General features: G+C 43.5%; 2 protein-coding genes across 10 annotated transcripts in view; one reads left to right on the plus strand and one right to left on the minus strand.

The window, feature by feature from the left end:
• Positions 1 to 7,378, minus strand: part of EVC2 (EvC ciliary complex subunit 2) — a 235,272-nt gene extending 227,894 nt beyond the window's left edge. For 5 of the 8 annotated variants that reach the window (XM_033949454.1, XM_033949436.1, XM_033949410.1 and 2 more), the window contains exon 1: positions 6,744 to 7,377. Coding sequence is in view for 7 of the 8 variants with exons in the window: in XM_033949436.1 (XP_033805327.1) it covers positions 6,744 to 6,787 (44 nt within the window). In the remaining variant the exon portion in view is untranslated. Of the gene's footprint in view, positions 1 to 6,743 lie in introns of all 8 variants that reach the window. The other 3 variants (XM_033949464.1, XM_033949427.1, XM_033949419.1) reach the window with 2 other exon arrangements.
• Positions 7,379 to 7,391: 13 nt separating this feature from the next.
• EVC (EvC ciliary complex subunit 1) overlaps positions 7,392 to 27,699 on the plus strand; it is a 140,868-nt gene continuing 120,560 nt past the window's right edge. The window contains exons 1-4 of one of the 2 annotated variants that reach the window (XM_033949478.1): positions 7,392 to 7,459; positions 7,834 to 8,033; positions 21,348 to 21,476; positions 27,474 to 27,557. In XM_033949478.1, the coding sequence (XP_033805369.1) occupies positions 7,854 to 8,033; positions 21,348 to 21,476; positions 27,474 to 27,557 (393 nt within the window). In that variant the 5' untranslated portion in view covers positions 7,392 to 7,459; positions 7,834 to 7,853. Of the gene's footprint in view, positions 7,460 to 7,833; positions 8,034 to 16,282; positions 16,338 to 21,347; positions 21,477 to 27,473; positions 27,558 to 27,699 lie in introns of those variants that run through there. The other variant, XM_033949488.1, reaches the window with a different exon arrangement.

Raw genomic sequence — 27,699 nt, forward strand, 5'->3', positions numbered from 1 at the left:
AGTATAACCCAGAGTGGACTAGATGCACATCTCCTTAAGAGTGGCATAGAGTGATACGGGTAAGGGTAAATTAGATGCACATCTCCCTTGAGAAGCATGCAGTGATATGGGGACTAAAACTATGCCAGGGTACACCTGGCAGGGCGCCTCCGCGTGTGCGGATCACCAGACTTGATGGACCCAGGGTCTGATCCGGAGATGGCAATTCTTATGTTCTTATGACTCAAATATCTCACATCAGCCCAAAAAGCTCACATAATTGGGAGGTCCAAACGGAGTGACAAAAATTATTCTCTTCATTTTGACATTTATCTCCAAATTCTATAAAGAGTGCCTAAAGTTAGGTGCCTAAATCAACGCACCTAGCTGATGTAGGAGCCTAATTTAATCAATGCCAATAATCGGCACTCAACACCTAACTGGCACTAAGCAGACAACTGAAAGTTAGGCGCCTAGTGCAAAGCACATAGTAAAATGCAGGAGTGGTTAGGGGTCACATCGTTGTGTTTTTGAATTAGGCAATGGAAGAAAACAGTGGGACCGGAAAAACAACTTTCCAAAGCGCCAACAGGAGTAGAATCAAATGACGTTTATTGTAATCCATGAATGTACAGTGGTAAACAACCCAACACAGTTGTCTTTCCCAAACTGTGTCTACTTTTTGGCATGCTCTGCATTTTATGTTTTACCATTTTCAGTGAAATATAGCAATATATCTTTAGAGTGACCCCTGAAGCAGGCATTGATATGCCGAAACACAGTACTGTGTCGGGTTGTTTACCCCAGTACATGCTTGGATTACAATAAACGTTTGATTCTACTCCTGTTGGCTCTTTGGAAAGCTTCTTGTCCGGTCCCACTATTTCCTTCCATTGCTTTTGCTTTCGTGGGCCTCCGTCCATGGACTCCTTTGTGGTTTTTGAATTAGGTTCCATTGATTTCAACACGTAAAGGCTCAATTGCCAACTCAAAATCAGGGTTTTATTAGAAGGGTGACAGGAGAGATCGCAGCTAGCATCCTCTCTCCAGTAACATATCACATGACCAATCTCCCTTTCCCTCCCCCAGGATCCAATATTTAAAATTATGAGGTTGGTGCTCATCACATAAGCTTTTTTTAATATGGACCAGTTTCACACATAATCTTATGTATACAACATGCCAATGTGGGCATTATGCATAAAACTTGCATAGATCAGAAACAGAATTAGAGAGGCAGGCAAAATTCAGCTGCTCTGCATAGTCTGTACGCAAATGATGGGCCAGCACCATAGCAGGCCCAACTTATGCAATAAATCTGAGATGCAGTTGCCACTTACTGTGCATTCTTGCTGTTCACTGGGATTAGGTTCCTAGAAAATCCCATAAACACCAGAAATGCAAATATGGAACCACTGATCCTATGGGAAAAGGGGGATTAGGTTCCTGTGCGACCCTGTTCACTGTATACTTTTGCTACCTAATGCCATACGCTCATCATTTCATGTATAAGCGAAAATGCCCGTGAATGGCTACCATTACAAATATGCTCTACCACAATAGTGTAACACTGTTACCATATGTTATTTTACTGCTGGATGAATTTTATGCAATGGAACCTGCTAATTAATAACGCTCACCCTAACTGGCATGATATACATATCTCTGGCACAAACTGAAGTATATAAAGATCTATACAAAGATATATGTAACATGGCAACAAAGGGGTAGGAGATTTTCACCTGGTAAACACTGATTGGACCCTCCCATCTAGGAAATCAGAAACAAGATGTCTTGGCCTCCTTTCGTGAAGCAATCTTTGGACAAATGAAAATAGAACTCACAACGGAAGTTTATTTTAATCCTTTTCCACTGCTCTCACTCTTGCTTTTGGTGGGGTTGACTTCCAGAGTTCACCTGCTACCATTAATCACTCTCACCTTCTAATTTAAATGCCTAGGAATATACAAGCCTCTAATAACTATTCATAGGGTATAAACATTGGATTTTAAAGCTTTTTCTCCAATTATTCCATAGTAGGCTTCAGCGGTGACATTCGGTGCTCAAATTCTCTCATTGCACTGAGATTTAAACACCCACCTCCTCATTAGCCCTCATTATACCTCTTTATGTAACCTTCTTTATACTAAATATTTTTTCAAAATTACTTAGATAAGTTATTTATTTATTTAATACATTTGTATACCGTCTAAGATCTAGGCAGGTGTGGGCACCCCTGCTGTACTTTCTTGAAGAAAGATTTGGCCTCTGAAAGCTAATTGAAAAATGGATTAGTCCAATAAAATGGTATTTTGGTATTTCTCATTATTTGTTTTATATCTATTTGTTAATTTGTAAAGTGGTGATTGTTATGTAGCAGTTTTTTCAAATTTACATCTACTGTCTTTATATTTTGTATAGTTTTAGGGGATGTGTCACTGTTTCTGTGGTGTTGCATTGTATGCAGAGTCTGGTTTCTTGGTTCAGTTTAACTTTTGTCTATATATTTCTATTTTTAGTTTGTGATTATTCCATATTGGGCAAGGGTGTATCTGTCTGTGTGTATGAAAAGGATATGGCTTTCTGTTAGCATCGACTGTAAAGGATCAATTGACTGTGCAGGATCTGGCTTGTTTAGTTTTACATTGCGTGTGTTGGTATTCTACTGCAGTGTTCTTCAACCACCAGTCCATGGACCAGTGCCGGTCCACAGAAATTTCCTGCCGGTCCACAGGGCCAGCATGTGCATCAGGCCCAAAACAGTGTTCTTCAACCGCCGGTCCACGGTGTGATCGATGCTGCGTTATCTTCGAGCCAGCTCCCTCTTCCTAACTGATTCAGTGCACAAAGCCACGGGCAGTGGCTCCTACGGGCATCCTGCGCCTGAACCGGAAGCCTTCTCTCTGACGTTGCAACGTCAAAGGGAAGGCTTCCAGATGAGGCACTGGACGTGCAAGGTGCAATTAGTACTATTATGGGGGTGGGGTCTGGGGTGGAAATTGGGTAGAGATGGGCGGGGTCTGGCCCACGACTTAGCCCAGTGTTCTTCAACCGCTGGTCCACGGACTGATGCTGGTCCACGGAATAATTCTTTTATTTCTGCCGGTCCATAGGTATACAAAGGTTGAAAAACACTGTTCTAGTGCTCACTGCAGTGTTTAAGATGCTACCTTTTCCTAGGTGCACCCTTGTTGTGTGACTCATGGATTATTACTAAAAATATCTTTTTTATATAGAGGAGGGGGGTTGTTAAAAAATGATCAGCACTGGCTATCATATATACTAGGTACGCCACTGGATTTAATGACCCTATTCTAACTTTACTGTTGATGTAGATGTTGTCTCACCTCTCACTCCCCCCCACACACACACACTATAAATAATTAAATTAAAGTTGTATTAACATCAAGCAGCTTTCAAATGACATTATAAGCAAATAAAAATAAAATATTTTTAATACATTGCTAATTATTACCTGCATCTTTACCTAAACTGTTTTGCCCTAGCTCTCACTTTGCACAACAGCAAAATAAAAAAAGTAGCAGATAAAGATCAATCACACAGGTCTCCTCCAAGGCTGAGTAACACCTCTATATAAATTATGTGGAAGAGGTCTGGAAGTGGGGATCACATCTATTTCATATCCTCAGTGAGACCTCAGGAAGGAACCTAGTGATCAAAACATTATTAGAGGTGCTGTAGAGCCATTTCTTGTATGACTGGATGAGCTATATTTATCTTTTTTTTTAGTTGTTTAAATTCATGCAGAAATAAATGGCTAGATTGCATTGAACCTAATGACTTCATTAACGCATTTCCATTTTTTTTAAACCTCTATACCATTTGAAAGAGAGCAAATATCTAATTATTCCCTTCTAGAATTGGATACTTCTTAAATTTAGTAAAAATATTCTGGCACAAGTGTCAGATCTTAAAAAAGGAAGTCATATTGAGCATTGGAAAATAATAATAATTAAATAATAAAAATATACTTCTCCCTCCGTATTCGCGGTTTCAGCATTCGCGGTTTCTAGCTTGCTGGCTCCTCCCCTGAAATTACATCAGCTTGCATAGAGAAATCGCTGATTCCCAGCACTTTGTTCACCGTGTTTTGCCTCTCCTTCAGAAACAGGCCAGGTCTCCCACCATGTTAGTTGCAGTTTCACCAGAAAACAGCAAATAACATATAAAAAAGTTATTTGCGGTTTTTCAGTATTTGCGGTTCTGTTAATCCCCTATCACAGTGAATACGGAGGGAGAAGTGTAGTACACATTTAAGGCTCCTTTTACTAAGCTGTGATAGCAGTTTTAGCGTGCACTTAGCACGTGCAGAATTGCCGTGCGTGCTAGATGCTAACACCAGCATTGAGCTGGCGTTAGTTTTCCCGCATAGCGCAGGGGTTTGTTGCACTCTAAAAATGCTAGCGTACCTTAGTAAATGAGGGGATTAATTTTCCCCACCACCAAATTTCTCCATCCCACCCCACCCGGCTACTTTTTCATGCCTCCCGGCTGAAAAAAATTTCTGTGGAGAACATACACTGTATTGCTAGTAAGGAAAGTTGAAAATTTGGAAAATTATAGTAAAATGTTGAATTTGAGAATACTTAACTTTCCTAAAGTTCTAGCAATGTCTCCTAAAGACTTATTCTATAAATTACTTAAGGACTCGTTTAAATACCCAGAGACTGGTTTTCCACCCTTACATAGAATATATTACCTTCCTGTATCTAAGAAGGCTTCTTAACCTGAGGTCTCATCTGATCCATCGAGTCCAATGAATTTAACAAGAATATTGGAAACCTCAGAGGACAAAGTTACTTCATACTCTACACTTCTGGTAACATTTGTCTTTCAACAGGACCAAGAGGCACTTCTTAGGCTTAAAGAAGTGACCTTTATGGATTCTAAGATCTCCATGTTCCCAGATGTTTCAAAGTTAACTCAGACCAGGAGAGGGTTACTACAAATCAGACAATCTGTACTCTCTTTGGGGGCTAAATTTCAGCTTAGATATCCTTGTAAATGTTTGATCCTTTTAGATTAACATTCATATATTTTTTTTCGACCCCTCTCAGTTACGGTTACGGTTGTTTGTTTGGGTTTTTTTCCAGTGCCTCCACAGTGATATAGGTCCATAAGAAAAATGTAGAATATGTAACACTACACTAATGATTTTTTTTTTCTTTATCCTTGTTAAATATCAGATCTCATGATAATGTGAATTGTCTCTCCTACATTGTGGGCTTTATTTGAGAAATTGGTGAACTTACACTGAGTTTTACTTGTTATTGTTTCTTTTTAACTAGTATTTAAAATCTCTTTTTCCATATATATATATATATATATATACATACTGGTTTATGTACATTTATAAAAGTATAAATAAATAAATAAAAATTTTTGAAAGAATAATTTTTTCTCTCTTATTTCCTGTATACATAATTTACCATCATTTACTGTGTTATTACATATGACTGGTATATTCTCCCCCCACATTTGCTGTAAATCTCCCACACATACAAATCCCATCTGCCAAAAGAAGTTTAGCTGCTCTCAGAGCCAAAGGAGGTTCCACGATGGGCATGTACATTCCTATTTGTTTTAAAGTGGAGATATCTGACTGATGCTGGGGGGAGGAGAAAAAGGGGATGTAGGAGCATGTTGAGGGGAGAGAAGGGTAGCAGAACTACAAGGAAAGATGTTAGGCCAAATGGATAGGGACAGAGATGGAGGTATGCTGGATAGAGGTATGGAACAGAGATGGGAGATATGGTGGATTGGGGGGCGGGGAAGAAACAACAAGAGCTGGTGTTGAGATAGCAGGGAGAAGGGAGCACCATGTTAGAAGAATGGGCAAATGCAGGATGTGCCACTATTATCGTTCAAGTGCAGGAGTGGGGCAGATGACACTTTTGGGAGAATTCCGTGTGGTGGTGATGTATGGATGTGTCTGGATTATCTGATATTTTCAGTTATCCAACAGTCTTTTAGTCCTGTTTACGTTGGATCAGGATTCTACTGTTAGTGTGTTGATACTTTCAGACTTCCTGTAGTATTTACACTGCTGACTTTTGGAAGTTACTGTTTTAATGGTAGATTTGCTATAGGTCCTTATTTATTTATTTATTTATTTTGGTAGCAATCTGCCTTATTTTACAATATGTCTGATACTGAGAGCGCTTATGTAGCTGTTACTCAGTTGACACTAGAATTAGACTTTTTTTTGGGGGGGGGGTATTAAGTTTTTTGGGAACATGAAAGTCTATTGATGCTTTAATATTTCCTTAATCCATCTACTCAAGCACTCTAAAACATTATATCTCCGCCCTATATAAGATGATTCTCAAAGGCATTACCCCACCTGTTACTACCTGCTCCATAGAAAAAAAGCTCTTTGGGTGATGCCAATTACTGCTCCCCCATGACATGCTTCCCTATGCCCATACTCAGTCTATTTGCATGCTATTTGGTTCCTGCCTGGGTTAGGTTTGATTTATGAAGCCCTGTTAAGGCTAAGCATTAAAACACAGCTGTAAGCCACGCTTACTGCATCGGCTCTTAAGTGACTTAACGCTGAGATGTTTGTGTTGTTGTATAACTTTGATTATTGTTTGCTATTTTAAAACAATAAAAATATTGAACAACAACAAAAAAAGAGCTGAGATTAACTAAGTAACAAACTTCAAACAAGAGCAGATTTATTAAATACGTCAGTCCCATCAACTTATCCCCCATATCAGCACCAAAGAAGAGAATCTCACCTGGGCAGGTGCAACAGCGTACGATGCACCGGTACCTGCCCCATCGGAACCGGAGGTCGGCTCTTACCGCCAGGACCGTCGGGGTTTAGCAAGGGGTGGGGAAGGAAACGGGCAGAGGCTCCCCCTGCCTTCCCAAGATGCAAGCGAGGGAGCAGCAAACCCTAAGCCGCATCTTTCTTCCCGCATCTGTACTCCTGCCAAACGCCACATCCGAAGCGATCGAGCTGGCCAACCAGCCCGCGCGCTTCTGCCGCCTCGGAGGCCACACAGTTAGCCGTTTCGGAGAAACCAAGTTACATGCTGTAATCTGACACGCTCTAGAGACAAAATAAAACCCCAGCAGAAACCGATTATTTAAATTTTTTTTAAAAAAGAGCTTTAAACACGTTCCCCGCGTTCCTTTCACGCCTGATCGGGATGCTAAGATAAACCACTTAAAAGGCTTTCGCAATAACTCCCGGGTCGCGCTAGAAATGAAGGGACTAAACACCCTCCGAAGTTGGTTGTTTTTTTAAACTCCACTCCCAAGCAAACTCATCAGCGAGGAAGCCTCAGAGAGCAGATTGGTCAACGCAGACGTCTGTTCTGTTCCTTCCGCCTTCCGAGCGGCATTTTCTCGCTTTGCATCCTGGGGTTTGTAGTGAAGGGCGCTGTCCAATTATTCTTTACACATCCCAGAAAGGAAGGAGCAGCCGTGATCTTGCCAAAACTTTTGAGTGAGTGTACTCCCTGCGTTCCGGCGCCGGAAACTTGTTATTTTTTTTTTTCTCCAGCGGATAGATCTCCGCTTTTTTAGGGGTGGTTTTTTTTTGTTTTAGGAAAATTGTTGCATGGTCATTTACCCTAAATATAATTCCAGCATGTTTACTAAAGAGGATGCCTCTGCTTTTCAGGCTCATTTAAACAAGACTTGGCTGCCTTCAAAGTTCCAAAACTCTGCCGTTATTCCCTTTAAACAAGTACTCGACTTTGTTTCGTAATGCAAGAAAAAGAAAACCCATCTTAGAAGGATCATATTTTAGGAGCCAGTTGTGGAGTCTGGCAGAAGTAGCATACAGGGCCGATTGCTTACTGATTTTTTTTTTCCAAGGGAAATTCTAGTCACAGCTTATGGCTGGTACTGGGGCTCCGGATCCGTGCCTTAAAGACATCGCCTTAGATTTTTCGGTGGAATCTTTGCAAGTTATTCCAGGATTTATGGCTACAGCCGTGATACTAGGCTTGCTGATGGGAACAGCTTCTGGAGTTCTGCTCTCTGTTTATGTTCTTATGCCTCGTCTGCAGAAAAAGGTAAAACAAGTTTCCATGTGTTCAAGCACAGTGATAGAGCTTTATAAAATATCGAGTGAAGTGGAACGGGTAGACATGAATCGCTTGCTTACTCTTTCAAAAAAAATATTAGGACTTTGGGGCATGCAATTAAACTACTAAGGGGCAGATTCTCAAAATAAAAATCTGCCTTTAACGTGAACATAAGAATAATCTTACTGGGTCAGACCAATGGTCCATCAAGCCCAGTAACCCATTCTCACGGTGGCCAATCCAGATCACTAATACCTGGCCAAAACCTAAGGAGTAGCAATATTCCATGCTACCGATCCAGGGTAAGCAGTGGCTTCCCCCATGTCTTTCTCAATAACAGACTATGGACTTTTCCTCCAGGAACTTGTTCAAACCTTTTTTAAAACCAGCTATACTATCCGCTCTATCACAACCTCTGGCAATTTGTTCCAGAGCTTACGGTAACTATTCTCTGAGTGCATGCATTTTAGTGGCTGATTATTAAAATGGCTTACCGTGGTCTTTTCCGAATTTTCTAGCAATCTCCGATGCTACCATGCAAATGTAATACAACAAGGTCATTACTATTAAAACGAGCACTCCAAGCGATTCTCTGTAATCACCGAGTGATTTCTAACCTCGTTGTGCCACATTTGTGGCCAAAATATGCCAACTGGTCTGAGCTAGTGCTGCCCGATTCACGATTCAAATCGATTCACCGATTCATTTTGGGTGAATCAATTTGAATCGATTTACCCCGCCAAAAAATCAGCCTCCCGATTCATTGACTGACCCTCCCCACTCGCCCTCTAATGCAGGAGCGGCAGCGCTGCCATTTTCTGGCCTGCCTTTCCTGCTTTAGAGGGCGAGTGGGGAGGATCAGTCGGGAAGTGACTTACCTGCTGGCCTCCCATTGCTGTGCTCTCCGTCTTCCCCACTGGCCTCCCGAATCAATCTTCTTAACTTCAGCAGCCTGCAATAAGATCGCTGGCGCTAGCGATCTTTGCAAGCTGCTGAACGGCTTTGGAACGTCTTCTCTCTGCCGCAGTCCCGCCTCTTCTCTGACATCAAAGAAGGGGCGGACCACAGCAGAGAGAAGATGCTCCGAAGCCGTTCAGCAGCTTGCAAAGATCGCTAGCGCCAGCGATCTTATTGCAGGCTGCTGAAGTTAAGAAGATTGATTCGGGAGGCCAGTGGGGAAGACGCAAGGAGGAGGTGTAGTCCTTGGGGGAGGGTGCGGCCTTCCGGGGGAGGGAGGGTACAGGCCTTCAGAGGAGATAGGCAGGCCTATCTCCTTCAGGGGAGATGCAGGCCTTCAAAGGGGGGGGACAGGCAGGCAGGACTTCGGGGGGGATGCAGGCCTTCAAAGGGGGGGGCAGATAGGCAGACCTTGAGGGGGGCTGCAGGCCTTCAAAAGGGGGGACAGGCAGGCAGACCTTTTGGGGGGATGCAGGCCTTCAAAGGGGGGACAGGCCTTCGGGGGGGATGTAGGCCTTCGAGGGCGGGTCAGACCAGGGGAGGGGGGCCCTGGTGTAGAAGTACACGGAGGGAGGGAGTGAAGGGGGGTTCAAAAAGACGTGCATATGCCAGACTTTGGGGGGGAAGAAATAATGGGTCTGAAAATAGAGAAGAGGGAGAGAGATGATGGACAATGGGATTTAGGGAGGGAAGGAACAGAAAGGGAGAGAAGTTGGACACAAGGGATGGTGTGGAGGGGGGGATAGAGATACTGGATAGGAGGGTAGTTTGGAAACGAAAGGGAGAGATGGTAGACCCTGGGGTGGTGGGGAAGGAGAGAGAGATGCTGGATGAAAGGGTAGTTAAGAAAAGATGGTTCTGTGGATGGAGACGATAAAAAAGAAAGATGCTAGATCTCCGGGGGAGGGAAGGGAAACGAAAGGGGAGAACAGAGATGACAGATGGATGATTAGAAAGGAGAAAGAAGGAGACCCTGGCAAACAAGTCATCAGAAGACAACCAGAGCCTGGGTCCAACAAGATTTGAATGACCAGACAACAAAAGGTAGAAAAACTAATTATATTTTCCCTTTTGTGATTACAATATGTCAGATTTGAAATGTGTATCCTGCCAGAGCTGGTGTTAGACCGCAAACGTCTTTTTTTGTTTGTTTATTTTGTTTACACCACAGTGCCAGTGTGGTTAGGAGAAGGCAAAGGGGGTGAAGAGGCTATAAAAGGGGTGAAAAGGCTATAAAATAAACCCACCAGGATGTTTGAAAAAACACCCAATTGGGCAGGAAAATCGAATCAAATCGAAAAAACAATTCAGTAGGCTGAATCGAATCGAAATTTTTTCCTGAATCGGGCAGCACTAGTCTGAGCTGTCCTTTCCTTACTTTCTGATCAGTGCCTGAAGAGGGGCCTTCAACAACCTGGCTAATCAGGGCCTTAGGTCCCTCCCCGGTGCATCCCAGGATGCATCAGGGAAGTGAAGGACTGCCATTTTGAAGAGGTGGGCCTGCTGACCAGAGGGAGTAGGCATCTTTCCAGCCAGCCTTCATAAACAAGATAAGAGGAAGTGGGCATCTCTTCTGCTTCCTTTGGGGAGGGGGTGCTTGACTTCAGTGGTGGGAGGAAGTAGGCATCTCTCCCACTGCTGTGGGGGATTTGCTTGACTTCAGCGGCGGGAGGGAGTGGGCAACCTCATGCCGATCTTCAATTTTTTTCTGCATTTATTCTGCGCATGTGCCCATCTCTATCACCAGTGATGGGCACATGCAAATTTAGCAAATCTTCTCTACTCTCTGCTAACCTCATTTGCACGTGAGATTATTGGAGAATGACTTGCCTTTTTGAAATCACTACAATAACAGCTGCAACAGGGGCCCAGCGGCTTTTACTGCAAAGTTTTAAGAATCTAGCTCTAAGGAGATTTAAAACAAACTGAGGAAAATATTTCTTCACTCAATTGGTAATTAAACTCTGGAATTCATTGCTGGAAAATGTAGTGAAAGCAGTTAGCTTAGCAGGGTTTAAAAAAGGTTTAGATAATTTCCTAAAAAAGAAATCCAAAAGCCATTATTAAGATGGCTTGGCAAAATTTGCTGCTCATTTCTAGGTTAAGCAGCATAAAATCTGTTTTCTCCTTGGGATCTTGCCAGGTACTTGTGACCTGGGTTGTCCACTGTTGGTAACAGAATACTGGGCTTGATAGGCCTTTGGTTTATCCCAATATGGCAACTTACGGTATATGTTCTTATGCAGTACAAGGGGCTGGTGAAAAGTTCTCAGCCCAACCAAGAAGAGAATGATGTGAAGTCAAGAAACTTACAAGTTATTCCATACTTTTCATTTCAATGATATGAATCAAAACAAAAAGTGTCAAGAAACGTGTAGAATAACTTGTAAGTTTCATGGTTCCACATCATTCTCTTCTTGGTTAGGCTGAGGACTTTTCAGCGGCCCCTCGTAAATGGAGATTGCTGCTTTCATAATTTGTACAAAAATTAATGGAAAATATAGTATATGGTGATATCTTTTTATTGGAATAATTTTAATACATTAGCTTTTGGGAGATAACACTTCCTTCCTCTGTTCAGAGCATAATAAGCAAAAGATGCCAATTCTAGAAAATGTAAGTTTATCATTAAAAAAGCAAAAACAACATTCCACTGATGGACACAAAGGGGAAGGAAGAAATTGATAGGTTGAGTATTATAAAGTAATTGTGAGTCCACTAGTGCAGTGGTTCCCAACCCTGTCATGGAGTACCACTAGGCCAGTCGGGTTTTTGGGATAGCCCTAATGTATGCATGATAGAGATTTGCATATAATGGAGGTGGCAGACATGCAAATCTGCCCCAAGCATATTCATTAGGGCTATCCCAAAAACCCAACTGGCCTGGTCCTCTAGGGTTGGGAACTACTGCACTAGTGTAATATGTAAATGCTTTGAGTTGTACCACAGACATAGACATAGTCTAGTAATAAAGGTATAGCAAAATCTAACAAAAATGCTCCTAAAGTTTTAAGTTGGCTTGATGTAGGATTTAATAGTTTTGTATATGAAGCTGATCACTTCTTGCTGAATTTTACATCCCTGGGGCTTACCTAAATTATCTTTTTGGGTGTTACAGTTCCGTGCATCTCATTTCTATTTGGCTTTCTGTGCAGATAATTAGAATCAATGCTATAATCTAAACAGGTAGAACAACATTAGTATATACACATTGTATTACTGTGGATTCTTTACAAATAATTTTCTGGGTTTTTCTTGGTACAAGTGAAGCTATCATATAGTATTCAATAGCTGTATCTTTTGCCTACTTTTCATGATGAGAGAGAAGCCTTAGGAGATGCGGGTGTCGGTCCCACTCCTGTCGACTGCCAAACTAATTACCAACCCTACTCAATCTTCCTAATTCCTCCCATGAACTTATATGTGCACAAAAGTTTCAAATACAGGTGATTTGCCAGAAAGATCTTTCAAACTTAATTTTTTAAGTTTCAGGTAACTAGCTCAAACTTTGGTTTTAGCTCACAGATTACTGTAATATTATCTATGTAGGGTTCAGAATCAAGTGTGAGAAAACAGCAAGGCAGACAATCCACTAGGGCAGGGGTGCCCAAAAGGTCGATCGCGAAGGCAACATGAGTTGATCGTGGAACCCATCCTGGGCTCCGTAATAGACTCGCGTTGCCTTCTGTTCTTCCTGCTTCCCAACCCTGTAAAGAGGACGCTGAAGCACCGGGCCAACCAACGTTCCTCACTCAACGTCAATTCTGATGTCGGAGAGGAAGTTCCTTGCCAGCCAATCGCAGCCTGGCTGGCCTGGAACTTCCTCTCCGACGTTAGAATTAACGTCGGGTGGTGAAGGTTGGTTGGCCCGGTGCTTCAGAGTCCTCTTTACGGCGGTGGCCTGTTCCCTGATGGCGTCAGCGGTGGCTTGGGGGAGGGCAGGGAGTCAGAAAGACAGACAGAAAGGGGGCATGGAGAAGAAAGACAGGGAGACAGAAATAAAGGGTGTCAGGGAGACAGAAAGAAAGATGGAGAGAAAGAAAGAAAGGGGAGGAGGATGGGGAGAGAGGAAGAAAAAGTTGGGAAGGGAATGAGGTCTGGAGGAGAGGAAGCATACAGAAGGCTGAAAGAAGGGAAGAAATATTGGATGCACAGTCAGAATAATAAAGTGCAACCAGAGACTCATGAAATCACCAGACAAGAAAGGTAGGAAAAATGATTTTATTTTCAATTTAGTGATCAAAATGTGTCCGGTTTGAGAATTTTTATCTGCTGTCTATATTTTGCACTATGGCCCCCTTTTACTAAACCGCAATAGCGGTTTTTAGTGCAGGGAGCCTATGATCATCGAGAGCAGCGCACGGCATTCAGCGCAGCTCCCTGCGCTAAAAAACACTATCATGGTTTAGTAAAAAGGGAGGGTTATATTGTCTATTTTTTTTTGTATAGTTGTTACTGAGGTTAGATTGCATAAAGTCAGCTGCCTTGACCTCTTTGAAACCCCCCGGAATATAAATGATAATAAGTTTATTGAAAATGCTCCCAGGAGCAGCGCCCAGTGCGTTTCGCCTGTGTGGCTTTTTCATGGGCACATAACTAACTGAAGTTAAAAACTGCTTTTGCCACCAAAAGTAACTAAAGCTGGTGTCCAATGTACGCTTTTCAAACAAGAAGCTTATACTTCAGTTGCATGCCCTTGAAAAAGCTACGCAGGCGAAATGTGTTGGGCACTGCTCCCGGGAGCACTTTCAATAAATGTATTCATCCTCATTTGGTCAATCTGTTGTTTTGTGCTCCACGTTGGATTCCCTAGTGCAGGAGTGCCCACACTTTTTGGGCTTGCAAGCTACCTTTAAAATGACCAAGTCAAAATGATCTTCCAACAATAAAATTTAAAAAACACAAAACACATTTTACGCAGAGAAAATGTTAATTATCATTTATATTCCGGGGGTTTTCAAAGAGGTCAAGGCAGCTGACTTTATGCAATCTCATTGCCCAACACGTTTCGCCTGCGTAGCGTTTTCAAGGGCATGCAACTGAAGTATAAGCTTCTTGTTTGAAAAGCGTACATTGGACACCAGCTTTAGTTACTTTTGGTGGCAAAAGCAGTTTTTAACTTCAGTTAGTTATGTGCCCACAGGCGAAACGCACTGGGCGCTGCTCCTGGGAGCATTTTCAATAAACTTATTCATCTTCATTGGGTGCAGAGTTGGTACTGAGGAAACTACAGATGCTGCAAAACACGGCAGCATGGTTAACATGTAGGACTTCTACATTTGAGAGGGTTACTTCCCTGCTTTAAAGTTTGCATTGGTTACCGATTATGCCATGAACGATCTTCAAATTATGTTCCTTAATCTTCTTACTTTGTAGAAATATGCTTCTGGTTATATGCATAATTTGATTGCTCTATCCACTAGAAAATCCAACTTAGACTCAAGAGAATACTATCCCTGCATTATCCATATGCCAGAAAGGTCATTTATAGGACAGTATGTTCATCTTTATTTTCTTATCAAGCAGTCAGATGGTGGAATATATTACCAATAGGAATCAGGTGTCAAACTAATTATGGAATATTGTACAAGCTTTTAAAGCTTTTTTTTAATTTCAAAGATTTGTTATTTCTAAATAATAATAATAATAGCTTTATTTATATCCCGTCATGTATACAGTAGTAGATATGTACAAAGTGAATATCGTGGGAGTGAGTTTCAATACAGTTGAGGGACAGGGGAGAAGAGGGGAATGGGAGAGAGAAGTGGGAGGTGAAGGGAGGAGGAAAGGGTGGGGAGAGAAGCGGAATGTGAAGGGAGGCAACAGGAGAGATGCTCAATCTCTTCCATCGCCAACCAGTACCCCCTCCCCCCCCCCTCCCGGCAGCAGGAGAAATGCCCAATCTCTCCTACCGCCAACCAACGCACCCCCTGACCCTCTCCTCGGCGGTGGGCGAGATACCCATGTTCTCCCGCCGCCACGCTGTGGCCAGCTACTAGCTTGCCTCACTTCAATGCCCCTAACTTCAAGCACGAGCACTTATGCCATGTCAAAAGCCAGTCTAAATGGTCATGCCTAAAGATGGCATTGGGGGGGAAATTCTATAAACTGTGCCTTAACGTAGGCACCAGTATGCACCTTACTGGCACCTAAGTTGAGGGAAACGCCATTTCAAATAGTACTTAAATAAAATTTAAAGGTGTCTACAGCACCTAAACAAATAGTGCTGAATTTGTGCCTCTGGATGTGCCTACCGGCGCCTAACACCACTGTAGGTGTGGCTAACGTCGGCAGTGGCATTAAGAGCCAGTAGGCACCTCAGGAGGCAGGATTCATGTCAAAGGCAGAGTACAGGAGTAGTTTTCTATTGCCTTTTGCTATGCAGTATACAGCTCCACTATGTCACTACTGCACAAGGGCCTATCAGCCCAGAGCAGTGTTTCTCAACCTGTGGTACACATACCCCAGGGGGTACACAGGCCGCCTGTTGGGGGTACGCAGGCTGCCCGCTGCCTAGGATCTCTCCCTGCCTGTCCCCCCCCCACCCCCGCTGAAGCTGCCGCCGATTCCTGACATGCTCCATTCCCAACCCCCGCAGCAGCAACAACAGGGACGGGCCAGGCACGTGCAGCACCTGCACGCGGCCAGCCCACAAGCCTTCTTTCTCCCCAATGTCATTTCTGACATCGGAGAGAAGGTTCTGGGCCAGCCAATCGCTGCTTGGCTTGCCCGGAACTTTCTCTCTGATGTTAGAATTGACATTGGGGAGGAAGGCTTGTCGGCGGTGGGGCAGGGAGGAATCGGAAGATAAGAAAACAGATTACAAATCATTATACAATTTACCGTATTTTTCGGACCACTATTTTCCACCCCAAAAAAGGGACCAAATACACTGCGCCTTTTTTAGAGGCAGTGGTCCAGAGCGATTTCCTGGACGGCTGCCTTTGTCTTAGAAGAGCTACGCACAACGCAGGAGCATGACCTTTGTTGTTCCTGCCTGCAGCCAATTACAGAGCAGTGCGGGACCAGGCAGGAAGCGCAAAGGTTGCGCTTCTGCGTTGTGCGTCGCTCTTCTAAGACAAAGGCTGCCGTCCAGGAGACCGTGCTAGACAATCACCACTAAAAAATGTACCAGGGGGGCTGTGGGTGGCTTCAGGCTGCGGGCTTTGGACGGCTGCGGGCTTCCCAGCACTAGACACACCTATGTGTAGAGGAAGAAAAAACCAAGAAGAAAAAATTCTGAACTAAATTTTTTTTTCTTGGTTTTTCCTCTTCTACAGGTGGCTGTGTCTTGTGGTTTGGTGCATCTTATGGTCTGAAAAATACGGTAATCAGGTGAGAGTGAATAAGATATTCAAAAAGAAAAAGAATTGGACTAAAAGAATGCAGATGAATGCATGTAACAAACAAAAGAGCCAAAAGATGAAATAATGAAAAGGATAAAACTATAAATAGAAGGACATTAGTTAAATTCCTGACAACAAAGAAATCCATGCTTTCAAACTGATGATGAAGTGGAAAAGTTATGTTTTCCAAAACTTTTGGTTATATAACTGAAAACCAAGTGCCACGTCAAACCCTAATGAATTTTCTTGGAAGGGGTGGGATGACTGTTAAAAATGGATCTGGAAAGACAGCATGAAATAATAAGGTTCTGCAGATATTTAGGCTGCCCCAAGTGGAAAATAAGAATCTTGAATTTTATCCTACACGAGATAAGGAAGCCATTGATGAGCTGTTAGAAGTGGAGTGGCATGGTCACATTTCCCAGCTATTTAGAGCAGCCTAATACTGTTGTATTGGGGATTCTGCAAAGCACTTGCAACTTGTACTGGCCACTGTCAAGACAGAATGCTAGGCTCAATGAACCTTTGCTCTGATTAAGATAGTATTTCGCTGATCTTATCTAAAAAGAGATAGAGAGAAGGGCAACCAAAATAAAATGAATGGAATGGCTCCCCTATGAAAGGAAGCCAAAAAGGTTTGAGTTCTTTAGCATAGAGAAGAAACAGCAAAGAAGGGTTTTAACAAGTCCTTAAAAATTCAACTAGGAAGGGAGGGAGGGCGGTGGGAATGTGGTATTATTTTAAATAAGAGTGGGTTATTAGAAGAATAATTGCATTTATATTATTGATTAACTAAAGGGGTGGGAGGAAATATTACTTTCAAATATTTGTAAGTTCAAAGTACTTTTCTTGATTTGTTATATGTTCAGATTCATATGTATTGCACTGTTACTACTTGAAAATCAATAAAGATTTATAAAAATTTAAAAAAATTCAACTAGGAAGCAGTTGCTTAACCTTCCAAATACTACAACTAGGGGACACTCTATGAAACTAAAAGGTACATTTAAAACAAATGGAAAACTATGTGTGGGGTTTTTTTTCCATTCAACGCACAATTAAGCTTTGGAATTTTGCTTGAGGATATTTTAGCAAAGTAGTTAGCATAGCTGAATTTAAAGCGTTTAGACATGTTCCTTAAACAGAGAGGTCCATAAACCATGACTAGCCATGGAGATTTGTGAAAGCCATTGTTTATTCCTGAGAGTCAGAAATAAGGATGAACCTAGTCTCTGGGGATCCTGTTGGGTACTTGTGGCCCACAATCAAATGCAGGATGATTGGCTCAATGAACCTTTCATGTGACCCTGAACAGTACATCTTGTTTTCTTGTGAATGATAGATGATGTAATGAGAAATCTGACACTGTCAACCTGCTGCTTTTTGCTGCTTATGTAATAATTCACTGTGTCGTTGATAATCACCCTATGTGCTAAACAGACAGTATTTTGGACGCAGCTTGATTTTGTTTCTGCAGTTCATCTCTATAAATATTGTATGCGTCTATACCTTTTAATAGCCTGTGGCCTGGCTGCCCTGAGTAAGCTAAGCAGGGTCAGGTTTGGCTACTACCTGGGAGACCAACTGGGAATATCAGGTGCTCTAGACCAGTGTTACTCAATCTTTTCAAGCCAAGTACCCCCTAAGACTAACAAATACCAACCCAGTACTCCCACCAAAGCTCCACCCCAGACCTGCCCAAACTCTGCCCCTGACTCCACCCCATAATAATATCATATTTCCCCATATATAGGCTGCGGCCTATACATGGATTATACAAAGAAAATGTTAATTATCATTTATATTCTGGGGAGTTTCAAAGAGGTCAAGGCAGATGACTTTATGCAATGCCACCTCATCACAACTATACAAAAATAGACAAATATACCCCCTCCGTTTTTACTAAACTGCGATAACAGTTTTTAGCGCAGGGAGCTGCACTGAATGCCCTGCGCTGCTCTCGATGCTCATAAGCTACCTGCGCTAAAAAACGCTATTGCAGTTTAGTAAAAGGGGGCCATAGTGCAAAATATAGACAGCAGATATAAATTCTCAAAACGGACACATTTTGATCACTAAATTGAAAATAAAATAATTTTTCCTACCTTTGTTGTCTGGTGATTTCATGAATCTCTGGTTGCACTTTATTCTTCTGACTGTGCATCCATTCTTTCTTTTCAGCCTCCTGTATGCTTCCTCTCCTCCAGACCTCATTCCCTTTTCCAACTTTTTCTTCCTCTCTCCCTGCCCCCTCCCCTTTCTTTCTTTCTCCCTACCCCCTTATTTCTTTCTGTCTCCCTGCCCCCCTTTCTTTCTGTCTGTCTGTCTTTCTCTCTCCCTGCCCCCTTTCTGTCTGTCTCCCTGTCTTTCTCTTCCATGCCCCCTTTCTTTCTGTCTCCCTGCCCCCCTTTCTTTCTTTTTCTTTCTCCCTGCCCTCTCCCAAGCCACCACCACTGCCATCGGGGAACAGGCCACCACCGCCGCCACCATCGGGGAACAGGCCACTGCCACGTTCTGAGCTCTCCCTGCTTCCACGCCATTAGGAGGATGCAGAAGCGTCGGGCCGACCAACCTTCCTCACCCTACGTCAATTCTGACGTCGGAGAAGAAGTTCCAGGCCAGCCAATCACTGCCTGGCTGGCCCGGAACTTCATCTCTGATGTTAGAATTGACGTTGGGTGGGGAAGGCTGGTCCCGGCGCTTCTGCATCCTCCTAACGGCGAGGAAGCAGGGAGAGCTCAGAACGTGGCAGTGGCCTGTTCCCCGATGGTGGTGGCGGTGGTGGCCTGTTCCCCGATGGCAGTGGTGGTGGCTTGGGGGAGGGCAGGGAGAAAGAAAAAGAAAGTTTCAGCTTCCTCTTTACGGCATTGGGAAGCAGGTAGAACACGAAGGCAACGCAAGTCTATCACGGAGTCCGGGATGGGCTCTGTGATCGACTTGCGTTGCCTTCGCGATCTACTGTTTGATCGCGATCGACCTTTTGGGCACCCCTGATCTAGTCCATGCAAGTGGTGTATGGACTGTATAGTTGATGCAGACTATGTGACTTTTTAAAAACATTTTTGTAATCACTTATTTTACTGTTTTTAGCGTACCTTTCACCAGCAGGGTAAGCTTTTAATTTCCCTTTTGTGTACAGTACATATTATGTTCAGTTTTAAACTGGTAGAAAGTAAGTATGCAATTTATATTTATCTCCGGTGTCTTTATTATTTGAAATTGGGTATAATCACAGGTTTTGGAATGATATATGTATTATGAATGTCTTATTTTCTGACTTGTGGTTTTTATTTCTGTTTTTCATTTGGTTTTAGTTTGCCCCTGATGCGGCTATATAGGTGAAACACAGCCACATTGGGCACATCCTAGTGTTCGTGGGAGTACCCTTATTAAAGACTTCATATTTAGATTTTGTTTGGCCTGCTTCTTTTTTTACCCCATACTTAATCATTTGTTCCTGTCACATGAACATGGAACAGCATGCTTATAGGACCTGATACAGGGCTGTCCTTGGGGTGATAAGAAAGGGAGATGCTGTAGATAGAGCAGGAGTAGGCAACTCCAGTCCTCGAGAGCTGAAGACAAGTCAGGTTTTAGGATATCCGCAATGATTATGCCCAGTAACACAGTGAATGATGGCATCCATTCTGACCAATAAGGTGGCCAGAGCTGCACTCGCCACTCTGAGGGCTCCAGTCGCCAGTGCTTAAACTAAGGGAGCTCAATTTCAGATTTTCAGGATTTTCCCAAAGAATATGCATGAGATCTATTTACATACAATTGTGACGGTGTATGCAAATAGATCTTATGCATGTTCACTCTGAAAATCCGATTGGGTTGCAGCCCTCAAGGACCGACATTGAACATCACTGGCTTAAAGGCTGGTTGTCAAGTTTCCACCATGCTAATCACAGAGACAGCCAAACATGATGGAATCTCAGTTGTAACCACATGTCATCCCCTAGGATATAGTGCATGCAAATCTATCTCATTGATATGCAAATCTGTCTCATACATATTCATTGTGTATATCTTGAAAACCTGCCTGGGGTTCTCAAAGATTAAAACTGCGTACCTGTGCTGTAGAGCAGGGATGCAGGATTTCAGGGCTCGAGTATCATAAATAGGCTAGGTTTTTAGGATAGCCCTAATGAATAGGCATGAGATAGATTTCCATGAATACCACCTCCAAATCTATCTCATGCCTATTCATTAGGGAAGTCCTGAATACTTTGCCTGTCTGGTATGTGAAGCCTGAACTCTTGTATCCCTGGAGAAGTTTCTTAATTGCTAGCCCTTACCAACATCTGCTTGTTCAGAATTAAGATATCAGCCAGCCAGGGTTCCTTTACGGAAGGGAACTAGAAATGCCAAGTTACCCAGTTCCAGGGAACGTGCAAGGCTGCCATGGGAACTCGTGGCAACCATTACCTTTAGCAACACTGCATGGGGCAGGAGCATAGGAGAATCACTCTTGCCTCAGTTCACCGCTGGACCACGGTAGTCCTTTCAGGTGCAAGAGGCAGAAGGGAGGTGGGGTGGTGTAGAGCCAACCAGAACATGACATAGGAGGGGTTGCTCCTGTCCCAACTCACTGCTAGACCACGAGGCCTTAAGGCAGACCCGGTGGAGGCCTGCAATGGGTCCAGGAGTGGGGCAGGGGTACACATCTGGGAATGACTCGAATATGTGCCATTTTTCTTACTCCCAAAATCTCAGTTTATATTTGAATATATATGGTAAGTTTGATTCTGTAAGTTTGATACCCTATGAGCATCGGAGCATTTATCTTGCCGGCCTATAGTAGAAACCTCTATTGCGATTTTGTAAAATGAGCCCTAAATTTCTGAAGTACAGATTAAACTTTATGTAATAATAGATCACTTGAAAAATTGTTGATGAAAATGTTTCTCAGCACTTCCTTCCCTTCCAGCACACATATCCTGCCTCAAGCTTATTTTTTTTTTTCAAAATTTTTCCTTTTCATGCTGGTACACAGAATGAGGATTCCAGAAGACTTTTGGAAAACCATGATTCAGAAGTAAAGGGACATCTCGGTGGGAATGGCTCAGAAACAATGGATAAAAAATTAAGAACTCGAATTTCTAAAGAACACTTGTTTTTGGAAGTAAGTTGCTTTCTCCCGTATGCCTAATGAATCCAGTACATATATAGTGCAAATTTCTAGTCCTACAACAGTTAGAAGTGTTGGAAAGTGAATATCACTTACCCAGGAGCCACCTCCCACCCCCTGGTCTTAGTAGGGGAATTCTCACCGAGTTGCTAAGAGAGAGAGGAGAAACACACCAGGCACACACACAACTAGAAACATATAATATACAGTAACTGAAGCTTCAGGGAGATTTCTATCATAAGGTCATAATGTCATAAAAACCCTTTATCTTCAAGTAAGGATGTTTTCTAGGGCAGAGTGCTAGCTTTCTACCATAGCAAGTCTTAGCTGATATATTAGAACAATATTCTTTATACCAGGGATCTCAAAGTCCCTCTTTGAGGGCCGCAATCCAGTCGGGTTTTCAGGATTTCCCCAATGAATATGCATGAGATTTATGTGCATGCACCGATTTCAATGCATATTCATTGGGGAAATCCTGAAAACCCGATTGCTTTGCAGCCCTCAAGGAGGGACTTTGAGATCTCTGCTTCATACCTATATTTCACTATATAGGTTTTCAGTGGGGGGGGGGTGTAATCCTCACATAGCCCCTTTCAAGATCTACAGAAGGTAGAAAAGAAGTGCATGAGTTGCAGAACCACAGGGGCGAAGCATATGGGAGTGGTGGAATCAAGGAAAGGGTGACTAATGGAAATAGAATGGAAATATAAGGAGGGAACAACTGTAGGGTGAAGGGCAAGAGGAGAAAGCACTGGAAAAAGAGGATGTAACTGGTGGAGGGGAAGGAAGAGAAAATTGGTAAAATGCAGGGAAGGATGATTGAACTGGAAAAGAGTAGGGCAATATGGAAAGTTGAAGAAGCAGCTGATTAGATTGTGGAAGAGGGAAATGGCATTGGAATTATGGTGGGACAGTAGAAGAGAGAAGGGAGCAGAGAAAGATGACAAATTAAGGCAGGGAGAATAAGTGAAAGAGAAAGAAAGCATGGAGGGTAAGTACCCATAGGAGAAATAGAGAAAATATGGAACTAGAATGCTGGATGAGGAAGGTGAGAGATGGAAGAGGGATAAAAGGGAGGAGGAGAACAGAAAAAAGGGGAGAGAATCTGAAGAGAGGGGTAGAAAGACTTTGAGAAGGAAAAGTAAGTGGAGTATTAAAATATCCACCAATGAAGAAAATAATGACAGAAGAGACAGCTGAAACAAAAAAGAAACAAAGGGGAGGATACCAAAGAGAGTTTGTTTTGATGATTGTATTTGTATTATTTTATGTTTTATTATTATATTATGGTATATTATTTTATGTTTTAAACCATCTAGGTGTTAGGTGGGTAATAAGTGCTTGAAATAAATAAATAAAAGGAATAGAAGAGACCAAAGAATGAGAGAAATCCTGAGCTATAAAATCAAGTCAGAGGCAATAAAGGCTGGAAACTGTATTGCCTGATAGACAACTGTAATAGCTGGGACCCAATTCAAAGTTTCAGGACCTGAAAATATGTCCTGCATAGCACTGGAAATATCTGGGCTTTGTCAGCTAAATTAGGGGCCCTTTTATTAAACTGCATTAGATGCTAGCATATACCTAACGCATCAAAAATGGCCTACCGTGGGTCACACTAAAGTGTTCTGTGTTAGTTTTGCCTCCTTAACTCACTAAGAGCTCATTATTTATGATTTTATTTGGGGGGGAAAGGGGGCACGTTAGTGGTGGAAAATGGGTGTGGATGCTCTTATCAGCTAATACGCTGGCATTATCTTTTGTCTGTTGGTTGAGAAAGAGAAAAGGTCAGTTATATATTTAGGGGCTAAACCGAATAGTACCTTAAAGCAAAAACATCCAAACTTAAACTTCACACGTGCCTCCATCGGCAGCCAATGCAGAAGTCGGTAGGAAGGTGTTACATGATCGAACTTCTTCAACCCCAAAATTAGCTTGACCGCCGCATTTTGCAGCAGTTGTAATCACCGCATACAGTGGTGCCTCACACAACGAACTTAATCCGTTCCAGGAGCAAGTTTGTTATGTGAAACGTTCGTTGTGTGAAACGCGTTTTCCCATAACAATACATGTTAAAAAAAATAATTCGTTCTGTAGCATAAAATATGCTAAGATGACATAAAAAAAGATAAATTTTTGGTTATTATTTTTATTTAGATACATCTAAAAACATAATTGTTTTTTAAAACAACACACATTTTTTAAATTTAAAGACAGACTAAGTAGAGTCTAATTTTACAGTGAGAGGGCAGAGTCTCAGCGGCAAAAACTGGGACTTAACTGTTCATTTTTTTTTTTTTTTTCTACCGTGTTTCCCCGATGATAAGGCAGGGCCATCAAATAAGACAGCCCCCCCTTTTTAGAAAAAAATGTAAAATAAGGCACCCCCCCGCAAATAAGCCACCCACCGATACCTGCGCTTACCCGAATCGGGTGGTACGGTGGGTGACTCCGTGTGGTCCCTGGCACCCCCGACACGATCGGGGTAAGAGGGAGCTCAAGCCCTCTTGCCCCCCCGACTCCCCGACACGATCGGGGCAAGAGGGAGCTCAAGCCCTCTTGCCCCCCCCGACTCCCCGACACGATCGGGGCAAGAGGGAGCTCAAGCCCTCTTGCCCCCCCCGACTCCCCGACACGATCGGGGCAAGAGGGAGCTCAAGCCCTCTTGCCCCCCCGACTCCCCGACACGATCGGGGCAAAAGGGAGCCCAAGCCCTCTTGCCCCGCCGATTCCCCAACTCCCCGACAATATCGGGCCAGGAGGGAGCCCAAGTCCTCCTGGCCACGGCGACCCCCTAACCCCACCCTGCACTACATTACGGGCAGGAGGGATCCCAGGCCCTCCTGCCCTCGACGCAAACCCCCCCTCCCCCCAACGACCGCCCCCCCCAAGAACCTCCGACCGCCCCCCCAGCCGACCCGCGACCCCCCTGGCCGACCCCCACGACACCCCCAACCCCCTTCCCCGTACCTTTCTGTAGTTGGCCGGACAGACGGGAGCCAAACCCGCCTGTCCGGCAGGCAGCCATCGACGGAATGAGGCCGGATTGGCCCATCCGTCCCAAAGCTCCGCCTACTGGTGGGGCCTAAGGCGCCTGGGCCAATCAGAATAGGCCCGGGAGCCTTAGGTCCCTCCTGGGGGCAGGGTCTGAGGCACATGGTCGGGTTGGGCCCATGTGCCTCAGGCCCCGCCCCCAGGAGGGACCTAAGGCTCCCGGGCCTATTCTGATTGGCCCAGGCGCCTTAGGCCCCACCAGTAGGCGGAGCTTTGGGACGGATGGGCCAATCCGGCCTCATTCCGTCGTTGGCTGCCTGCCGGACAGGCGGGTTTGGCTCCCGTCTGTCCGGCCAACTACAGAAAGGTACGGGGAAGGGGGTTGGGGGTGTCGTGGGGGTCGGCCAGGGGGGTCGCGGGTCGGCTGGGGGGGCGGTCGGAGGTTCTTGGGGGGGGCGGTCGTTGGGGGGAGGGGGGGTTTGCGTCGAGGGCAGGAGGGCCTGGGATCCCTCCTGCCCGTAATGTAGTGCAGGGTGGGGTTAGGGGGTCGCCGTGGCCAGGAGGACTTGGGCTCCCTCCTGGCCCGATATTGTGTGGGGAGTTGGGGAATCGGCGGGGCAAGAGGGCTTGGGCTCCTTTTTGCCCCGATCGTGTCGGGGAGTCGGGGGGGGGGGGCAAGAGGGAACCAGGCGGAGAGAGGGCAGTTAAGCGCAGTGCCTGCGCGGAAGGATGCAGCTCGGGCGACTTCGTTGTGTGAAACGAAGTTCGTTGTACGGATCAAGACATAAAGTTCGTTGTGCGCAGCGTTCGCTGTGCGAGGCGTCCGTTATGCGAGGCACCACTGTATTCTTCTGGGAAATTGCCAAATAGGCACTATTATAGTAATCAAGTTGATTTAGTATAAGGGATTGTACCAGAATTCTAAATGATGTTGGAACCATTAGTGCCTTCTAAATAGGAGGTGACAAGTGTTCCCGCAGTGATTTTTTTTTCAATGGCCATACACTAATGCTAACATTAATGCACACAGCAATATAATGCATAGATGTATATATTCAACAATGGAAACAAGCCCTTTTTGATGGCCATTCTAAAACTGGGCTTAGCACACGAGAAAGACCTCCTCATCACTGTCCTCATCACTTACAGGTAACTAAACTGCACATATCATAGGAGATACAGATATCAAACGCATAAAACATAGTGACATTAGATAAAGACTTGTATAGTCCATCCAATCTGTCTGACAAAATAAACTGATAACATAAGGTATGATATGATACTACTTATGCATACTTGATCTTGATTTGTCCTTGCCATTTTCAGAGCACAGACTATAGAAGTCTTCTGCTCAGCTCTAGCCTTGTTCTACAACTACTGAAGCTGTCATCAAAGCCCCACTCAAGACCCCGATTTACCCCCATCCCTTCACTGAAGTGAAGCACACTTTTCATCTCTGTCCCCTCATCATCCCTGCATTTGTCATCCGCATTCTCTCACCGCATCTCCCTGCTCAAAGCAGAAAGATGATTTTATGCAATTTTATGGGCCTAAGGTAGTGCAAATAAACATTTTAAGCCTGTAGTGGGTTTTTCTAACTTTTATTTTGATTGAAAGAACATCAATAAAAGTATGACTTGTAAGGCATGCTGGGTTCTGCATTATGCACAGAAAGTCAAACATCAGCTCAATACCAGTGATGTTTTAGTCAAGACAATAATTTTAGTGCTAATTATTCATGCACAAAACATATCAAGATGAAGCCCTCAGAATATCACAAACAAATAATTTAGTACTTTTTTCTGGTGTGAAAGCAAACCAGTAGCATGTCCTAGTGCTTTTCTCAGTGTGAAGCCAAACCAAACAGCACAGAAAATGTACATTTCCAAGCAAAAATACAAAGCCATAAATAAAGAAAAAAAAATTCAATCAAGTATAGCCCTCAGAATATCACACATGCAAACAACTTAGGCCAAGATTCTCTAAATGGCACCATTGTCGGCCACCTTAAAAGTGGTCACTGATCACGTGTCAATCACACAACGGCACCGTTTTAGTGAATCACATCTTCGAGAAAGGTAGGCCCGGAAATGTGGGTCAGGGTTTTCAAGGCCTACATTTCCAGCGCCTACCTTTGATGTGAATCGGGCCTATGGAGGCGCTTTACAGCACCTAATGCCAAGAGCCACTGTTATGATCCATTGATTTACTTTCATGAACAGCGTTTCCATCTTCTGATTCCCTGCCAAAGCAGAGTGTGAAATAGGTCCCGTTGGGATCAGGACCTTTCAGTTAAGGTAAGCTGTTCTTCAATCTTTTATTTAAAGTCAGCATTATAAAGGAGATTTTTTTTTTCTGTGACCTATGATTAATACAACCCCATGTACCGTAATAGGCATGTGTAACAACATGAGCCATTAATGGGTTTCTGAGATCTTTTTTCATCCTATTCAGATGAATTTTTGCATTAAAAAATACAAATAGCCGCCATGTTTAAGACACGTGTCTATTATAGAACTATTATTGGTATAGGTTTGACCATTTAAAAAAAAAAACTTTTGGCCTCTTTTACAAAGCCACATGGCAACAGCCCCGAAGCCCTTTAAATCTTTATGGGCTTCGGGGCCGTTAGCGCAGCGCAGCCACTACCACGGCTTTGTAAAAGAGGCCGTTTATATTTTCCCCACTTTTGTTGTTTGTTTTGACAAGTTTGTGTAGTGGGGTTTTGTTCTTTTTTCTTTTCTATAAATGCCATTAAAGGCATACATACTGGAGATTTTCACACACACCCTCCCCTTTTACAAAACCACAAAAGCGTTTTTTAGCACAGGCCTGTGCTTTGAGTGTCGGGAGCAGCGCAGAGCATTCAGAGTGCCGGCCTGCACTAAAAGCTACTTCTGCGGTTTTGTAAAAAAAAAAAAAAGGGGGGGGTTAGTTCTGTAATCATGAGTCAGACTGTGCTCTGAATTATATTGTATGTGTTCTTCATGCCAGGAAGATGACCCTTCCTCGAACAGTGGCATTGCAGCTTTTGCGAAGAAAGCCAAAGTCATCTATCCAATCAATCAAAAATTTAGGGTAAGAATTAAAAAATCCTTCTCAAAATATTTATCACTGATTTAATGTAACATTTTCCCAAAGACATTGGATGGGGAAAATATTTGAAGAAAAGCTTAATGTGCTCTGACAAAACTAGAAACACTTTTTAAAATGCACTTCT

This window comes from Geotrypetes seraphini, chromosome 1 (assembly GCF_902459505.1).
Source record: "Geotrypetes seraphini chromosome 1, aGeoSer1.1, whole genome shotgun sequence".
NCBI classification, from domain to species: domain Eukaryota; kingdom Metazoa; phylum Chordata; class Amphibia; order Gymnophiona; family Dermophiidae; genus Geotrypetes; species Geotrypetes seraphini.